This window comes from Bombus vancouverensis, chromosome 14, assembly GCF_051014615.1.
Source record: "Bombus vancouverensis nearcticus chromosome 14, iyBomVanc1_principal, whole genome shotgun sequence".
Taxonomy (NCBI): Eukaryota; Metazoa; Arthropoda; class Insecta; order Hymenoptera; family Apidae; genus Bombus; species Bombus vancouverensis.
In genome coordinates, this window is record NC_134924.1 from 3,440,366 (window position 1) to 3,448,552 (window position 8,187).

Sequence of the window (8,187 nt, forward strand, 5' to 3'; positions counted from 1 at the left end):
ATAACGTAATACGTTATAACGTAATGCCATATAACGTAATTCGTTATAACGTTATACCATATGTTACGCCGCCTAAAACATCTGCACGCCAGCCCGCGCGACCGGACAACAACCGACCTGCGTAACGTCACTTCGACCCTCAATAAACCTAAGGGCCCACCATAACTTTCACTTTCCTGTATTGTTTCGCCATGTGTCGTCAATCTGTTTATCCTGAAGAATGTCTTAAGCCTAAAAGTATGTTCGACGCACATCTGGTTTTTTAGAGAGGTCCTTGGGTTTATTAGTCGCACTTAAAACAAGGAGAAAGCGGGTATGCGCCCATGAGGAAAATCTGAATAGCCCTGTAATACAACAAGCTAGATTTTCTCACGCACACAGTCATCTATCCACCACGATGGTAGGAGACTCCCTACTCATCCCTTCGAGCAGTAATGCAGGTCATGACCAATCGACACCTCGGTTCGTTACCCTCACTTTTCCTAACGAAATTGGGAACAACGAATCCGCGTTCTTTAGGCACAGGGGCACACCCACACCGAACTTTTCTTCCGTATGAAAAAAGGAGCGACAATCAGTCTAAAACCTAACGTCTAACGCGGCAGTCTACACATAGCGCGAGAGTCGCATACTTCACGCAAATCTTTGTCGGTTCTCGGTGTTGTCGAACATACATCTTCTCCCCTAAATATATTATAGTGCTAAGTCCATTAATACATTAATTTCCATTATAAGAGCCCTGCTCTAGCGTACATATCTATCGCATCTTCGTGCGACAAGTTGTTGACTATTTGTTTCTCTACGTCAGTGTAATCTAAGTGTTGGAAATATATAATTTATAATTCTGTGAATCACAGTGTTATACAAACTCAATCACCCCTATTATCTCAACGGAAATCAGGGGATCGATCAATTCGTGGTGTCGATTGTTATAATCGTAACGGGGATTTACGACCTCCGTTGACGTCTCTCCTCGCGATTACGTCTCCCCGCGATTGGTCGAAATTACATGGTCCTTCGAGCCGGATTTCGTGTCGCCAAAAAGTGCACCGACCAGTGACTATACAGTGTCGCGTGAAATCCAAGTTCCAACCACTTAGTCAGCTGATCAAGGGAACCGCCATCGGAGAGAAGCACCTCCGTCGCTCAGCATCTACACGAACCCACGCCGCATCGTAACGATCATCAACCGAATCCCAGATCAACGTCCATTTGATCAAGGTAAGATCGTTCATATCATTAAAATAAAATATGGCCCAGGCTGAATCAATCAGCACGTTACGGCGTAGACGAGGCGCCCTAGCCCGTGGACTAGCAGCCATAAGACGCGAACTCGATGAATACGAAGCGTCCGGGAAGGCAAACAGACTCGTCCTAACATCTTGCCGCAGCTCGTTCGATGAACTTTGGAAGAGGATACTCGAGGTTCAATACGAGTTAGATGTGTTAGATGAGGGGGAAGATGCGCGTGTAGATTCGTTATCGCAAGAGCATCGGGAGCTTGACGTGCGGTTCCTAGGGCTCTTTGAGCAAATCTCAGCAACAACCCCGTCGACTACAAACATAGGTGAGACACGCCGGAAACCAGAGCCAACCACCGTTCCAGAGGTCCGCGTGCCCCAATTCGACGGCGCCCTCGAGAACTGGACCTATTTCTACGACACGTTCTCATCCATAGTGGACCGTAACGAAAGTTTGACGAATGTCCAAAAGTTCCAGCATCTACGCTCATCTATAACTGGACGGGCCGCACAGAGTATCCAGTCATTAGAACTCACAGAGGCCAACTATTCCATCGCGCTTGACACACTGAAGGACAAGTTCAATTGCCCCCTCCAAATCTGCATGCGCCATTGGAATTTGATGCGCAACTATCCGGAAATCAAAAAGGAAACCCCAGAAGCCCTAGAGGATTTGTTGGAAACCCTCAGCGTAAATCTAAAAGCGCTCGAACACCTAAAACAGCCCGTCACATCGAACATGGCGATGATCGAATTGATCGCGTCGAAATTGCCCTCGTCCAGCCTGCGTAAATGGCAACGCACACTGCCCCGCCAACAGGTGCCATCCTATCAGCATCTGATAGACTTTCTCAAAACACGGGCGAACGGGACTCAATTCCTCTCTAAAGAAAAGGAATCAAAAGGGTCAGCCCACAAACACCACCGTCAGCGGACCACCATACCGCATGGGCGAACCCTTGCTACAACCATCAGAACGGTGGTGTGTCCGACCTGCAACATGCCTCACGAGATCAGACACTGCAAAGTCTTCAAGGCCAAATCAGCGACCAAACGTTTTCAGATCGTGAAGAAGGCATCGTTATGTATAAATTGCCTAGGCAGAGGACATTCGCTGACACAGTGTACATCGGGTTCGTGTCGTATCTGCGGTCACCTACATCATACTTATCTACACCGCGAACAAACCCAGGTAGACTCACGGTCGTCGAGCGGTCGATCTTCGAGCGGTCGATCGTCGAGCGGGCGATCGGCAAGCGGTTGGTCGCCGAGCAGTCGGTCGTCGGACAGTCGCTCATCGAGCGGTCGGTCGTCGGGCAGTCGCGCACCGAGCGGTCGGTCGTCGGGCAGTCGTTCGTCACACAAGCGAGCCCCCACCGGACAATCACCATCTGGATCTTCGAAGTCGCGGTCGTCCCACAAGTCGAGGCGAACATCCGACACTTCACGGAGACGGACATCTTCGTCTCCAAGAGGGACGAAAGAGCATGCCTCGTACGAGTCACACTCAGCCCGGATCCAGAACACCACCCCAACCTTCTCGTCCAAGTCCCAACCGGGGCACAACTGACTGTCTGAGACTACGACAGCAAGGGGGATCGGACTAGCAAACACATCTCCCCATACCCCTCTGCATCATGATCTGTTGGCCACAGCACAGATCAAGGTTTTGAACAAACAGGGACAACCAATCCGAGCCCGAGCCTTACTCGACACTGGGTCGAGCATGAACTTCATGACGGACAAGCTCGCGAATTCCCTCGGTATAAAACAAGGGAGATGTGCGATCCAGATCGGAGCCCTCGACAATTTGAGCACCACGGCAAAACGATACACCACGGCCACAATCACGTCGACGGACGGCAAGTATAAGAAAACTTTGAGATTTCTTATTATCCCCGCCATATCGACCTTCATACCAAGCGAGCCCATCGACCCCTCGAGTCTGGGATTACCCAGAAATATTCAACTAGCCGATCCACAATTCCATTGCCCAGCCCCGATCGATGTCTTACTTAGCACCGGATCAACATTTGCGTCGCTGTGCATCGGGCAGATCAACCTGACGCAACCAGACGAACCTGAACTACGTCTACAAAAAACACGGTTCGGCTGGGTAATCGGGGGGAGTCCAGCGTCCCAAACCGCGATAAATACGTTCCACGCAACTACAACGGCTCTGCAAGAGGACCTCGCACGGTTTTGGGAGATCGACGAGGGACCGGCCACTACGCATCTTTCGGAATCTGAACGACTATGTGAAGAACATTTCCGAAACCATGTCCGACGAACCAAGGAAGGCAGATACATCGTTGCCCTACCATTCAACGAAAAGCTTTCCTCACTAGGGTCATCGAAGGCCGTTGCAATGAGCAGGCTCGCCTCTCTTCATCGTCGATTCCAACGCGACAAACAATATGAAACCGCGTACAGTGCTGTGATCCAAGAATATTTAGACTTGGGTCATATGACGAAGATCAACACGGATCACGCCACCGACCACGGATATTATTTACCACATCACGGCGTGATCAAGGAATCGAGCGACACCACCAAGCTCCGAGTTGTGTTCGACGGCTCAGCTTCAAGTACCACGGGAGTGTCTCTAAACGACGCCCTTCATACGGGCCCGAAATTACAGGAAGACCTGAGACACATCCTATTGAGATTCCGGTCATTTCAATATGTCCTTACCGGCGACATCGAAAAAATGTACCGTCAATTCATCCTACGTCCAGAAGATCGTCCTTATCAAAAGATTCTGTGGCGTGCCGACAACGGAGAGATCGAAACCTACCGACTCAACACCGTAACGTTCGGTCTATCCGCAGCCCCGTATCTGGCCATCCGGTGTCTCAAACAGCTGGCAGAAGACGAGGGACCTCGATTTCCGAGAGCAGCGCAGATCCTACGGCGAGACTTCTATGTCGACGATGCGTTGACCGGAGCCGATACGAAGGACGAAGCCTTATCAGTCAGGAATGATCTCACGAACTTACTTAAGCTAGCCGGTCTAAATATCCGCAAATGGGCATCAAACGATCGGGATCTGCTACGAGGGCTACCTGAGGAAGACACCAACCAGAAATTGCATCTCGGTGAGTCATCTACGTTAAAAACACTCGGCGTCTTTTGGGATTCAGCCGACGATGCCATACTATATTCAGTCAAGACGAACAGTGACACCTCCCGAGTCACAAAGCGAGCAATCAGCTCCGTCATCGCACAAATCTATGATCCATTAGGATTGCTCTCGCCGGTAATCGTTCGAGCAAAAATGATTATGCAAAAGGTCTGGACATTGAAGGTAGATTGGGACGAATCCCTTCCGACAGACGTACACACCGAATGGATCAAATACCACACCCAATTGCCGTTGTTAAATGCGGCAAGGTTCCCTCGGAAGACCATCATAGAATCCGCAACGAAAATTGAGCTACACGGATTCTGTGACGCTAGCGAAAGGGCATATGGGGCGTGCGTCTACGTGCGGACGACGGACCGAAAGAACAATATTTGGAATCGACTCCTCACGGCGCGGTCGAAGGTAGCGCCGCTCAAATCGCTCTCCATACCACGTCTCGAATTAAGCGGGGCACTTCTTCTGACGTCCTTGATTTCGTCAATCCGACAGGCCCTGACGACCAAGATATCGAGGATAGTATACTGGACTGACTCCACCATCGTGCTCCATTGGATCAGGTCTTCGCCGCACACCTTGAAGACATTTGTGGCGAATCGAGTCGCTGAGATACAAACCAAGACCAATATCTCCGACTGGCGTCATGTGCCTACCGACGATAATCCAGCGGATCTCATTTCCCGAGGCCAGACGCCCAAGGAATTCCTATGTCCGTCCATTTGGAAAAACGGGCCAAGGTGGCTCCTGCAAAGCGAAAACTATTGGCCGGTCTGGAATCCGACACCGGTAGTCGACCTCCCGGAGCAGAAGAAGACGATCTGTCTGAAGACGACTATTAACGATAACACACTCCTCCATCGTTATTCGTCTTGGCCAAGACTAATAAGAATCGTCGCCCGGTGTCTTAGATGGAGACATAAGCAACACCGATCTGCCCATCTCACCACAGACGAACTGACTGCAGCGCACAACCGACTCATAAAAATCGTCCAATCCAGTCATTTCGCGCCTGAAATTCGGATCCTCCAGAAAAATCGAAGCGAGGACGTTGGAGGGAAACTCCAGCCATTAAACCCCTTCCTCGACGAAGATGGGCTACTCCGGGTAGGAGGACGACTAGCCAACTCCGCCATACCCTTCAGCCAAAAACACCCGATCATCCTACCAAAGTCCCCGGTGACAGAGCTAATTATAGAGCAAGAGCACCGGAACAATCATCACACGGGGACACAAGCTACACTATACGCGGTGAGACTGCGCTATTGGCCAATCGACGGCCGTAGCCAGGTATGGCGCACTCTCAGAAGGTGCGTCCGCTGCTGCAGAGCCAACCCTCCACCAGTGGAATACTTGATGGGTGATTTGCCAGAGGCGCGTATTACCGAATCGCGGCCGTTCACGAACGTCGGAATCGACTACTGCGGCCCATTCTACACCAAGGAGAGGAGGGACCGCAACCGACGTAAAATCAAGACGTACGCCGCCATATTCGTCTGTCTGGCGACAAAGGCGGTCCACATAGAGTTAGTCAGCGACCTAACCACCGACGCCTTCTTGGCCGCGCTGCGCCGTTTCATCTCGCGGCGAGGATACTGCGCAACGATCCTCACCGACAACGGCACCAATTTCGTTGGGGCTAACCGGGAACTGCAAGAACTCCGGACGCTATTGCAGTCCGACGACCACCAGGATAGGGTACAGACTTTTCTCGCCGACCGACAAATACAATGGCGTTTTAATCCCCCGAACTCACCACATTTTGGCGGTCTATGGGAAGCCGCGGTTAAAGCGTTCAAACGCCATCTCATCCGCGTGGTCGGCTCGGAACTCCTGACCTTTGAGCACCTCAACACCCTCGTGATAGAAATTGAGGCCATTCTCAATTCACGCCCACTGACTCCCATCTCATCCGATCCGAAAGATCCTCCTGTCCTCACTCCCGGACATTTTCTGATCGGTGACACACTAACCAGTTTACGGGAGCGTGATTTCAGGGCAATTCCATCAGGCCGGCTATCCACTTGGCAGCGCATTCACCAGATTAAGCAGCACTTCTGGAGCAGATGGTATCGAGAATACCTAAATGAGCTAACCCGCCGCAACAGATGGGACAAGGGCAAACATAGCATTCGTGAAGGCACCGTAGTACTCCTCAGGGAGGATAACGTGCCCTCTATGCAGTGGCCTTTGGGCCGCGTAATCAAGGTCCATCCAGGAGCCGACGGAATCATCCGGACCGCTACCGTGCAGACGGCAACAAGCATCCTGGACCGCGGTGTCAAAAGACTGGTCCCCTTACCCATCCACCCAGATCCAGACGAGGCCGAACGTCCACACGGAACGAAGGAGGTCACCAACGACACACCTGACTCCACAGCCAGAATTTGATCGGTGCCCTCTCAACGGGGGGAGGATGTTACGCCGCCTAAAACATCTGCACGCCAGCCCGCGCGACCGGACAACAACCGACCTGCGTAACGTCACTTCGACCCTCAATAAACCTAAGGGCCCACCATAACTTTCACTTTCCTGTATTGTTTCGCCATGTGTCGTCAATCTGTTTATCCTGAAGAATGTCTTAAGCCTAAAAGTATGTTCGACGCACATCTGGTTTTTTAGAGAGGTCCTTGGGTTTATTAGTCGCACTTAAAACACGGAGAAAGCGGGTATGCGCCCATGAGGAAAATCTGAATAGCCCTGTAATACAACAAGCTAGATTTTCTCACGCACACAGTCATCTATCCACCACGATGGTAGGAGACTCCCTACTCATCCCTTCGAGCAGTAATGCAGGTCATGACCAATCGACACCTCGGTTCGTTACCCTCACTTTTCCTAACGAAATTGGGAACAACGAATCCGCGTTCTTTAGGCACAGGGGCACACCCACACCGAACTTTTCTTCCGTATGAAAAAAGGAGCGACAATCAGTCTAAAACCTAACGTCTAACGCGGCAGTCTACACATAGCGCGAGGGTCGCATACTTCACGCAAATCTTTGTCGGTTCTCGGTGTTGTCGAACATACATCTTCTCTCCTAAATATATTATAGTGCTAAGTCCATTAATACATTAATTTCCATTATAAGAGCCCTGCTCTAGCGTACATATCTATCGCATCTTCGTGCGACAAGTTGTTGACTATTTGTTTCTCTACGTCAGTGTAATCTAAGTGTTGGAAATATATAATTTATAATTCTGTGAATCACAGTGTTATACAAACTCAATCACCCCTATTATCTCAACGGAAATCAGGGGATCGATCAATTCGTGGTGTCGATTGCTATAATCGTAACGGGGATTTACGACCCCCGTTGACGTCTCTCCTCGCGATTACGTCTCCCCGCGATTGGTCGAATTTACACCATATAACGTAATACGTTATAACGTTATACCATATAACGTAATACGTTATAACGTAATACCATATAACGTAATACGTTATAACGTTATACCATATAACGTAATACGTGATAACGTTATACCATATAACGTAATACGTTAAAACGTTATACCATATAAAGTAATACGTTATAACGTTATACCATATAACGTAATACGTGCTAACGTAATACCATATAACGTAATACGTTATAACGTTATACCATATAACGTAATACGTTATAACGTTATACCATATAACGTAATACGTTATAACGTTATACCATATAACGTAATACGTTAAAACGTTATATCACATAACGTAATACGTTATAACGTAATACCATATAACGTAATACGTTATAACGTAATACCATATAACGTAAAACGTCATTTCGTTATACCATATAACGTAATACGGTAT

At 49.4% G+C, this 8,187-nt stretch overlaps 1 protein-coding gene across 1 annotated transcript; it reads left to right on the top strand.

Moving 5' to 3' along the window:
• Positions 1-1,251: 1,251 nt before the first annotated feature.
• LOC117165062 (uncharacterized) lies at positions 1,252-6,771 on the top strand. The gene is made up of 2 exons (XM_033348525.2): positions 1,252-2,374; positions 2,897-6,771. The coding sequence occupies exons 1-2, from the start codon at positions 1,252-1,254 to the stop codon at positions 6,769-6,771; spliced, it is 4,998 nt and encodes a 1,665-aa protein (XP_033204416.2).
• Positions 6,772-8,187: the final 1,416 nt, after the last annotated feature.

Coding starts and splice junctions, on each gene's coding strand:
- LOC117165062 (XM_033348525.2), top strand. CDS start 1,252: ATGGCCCAGGCTGAATCAATCAGCACGTTACGGCGTAGACGAGGCGCC. Junction 2,375..2,896: donor GCTGACACAGTGTACATCGG/GTTCGTGTCGTA, acceptor TGTTGGCCACAG/CACAGATCAAGGTTTTGAAC.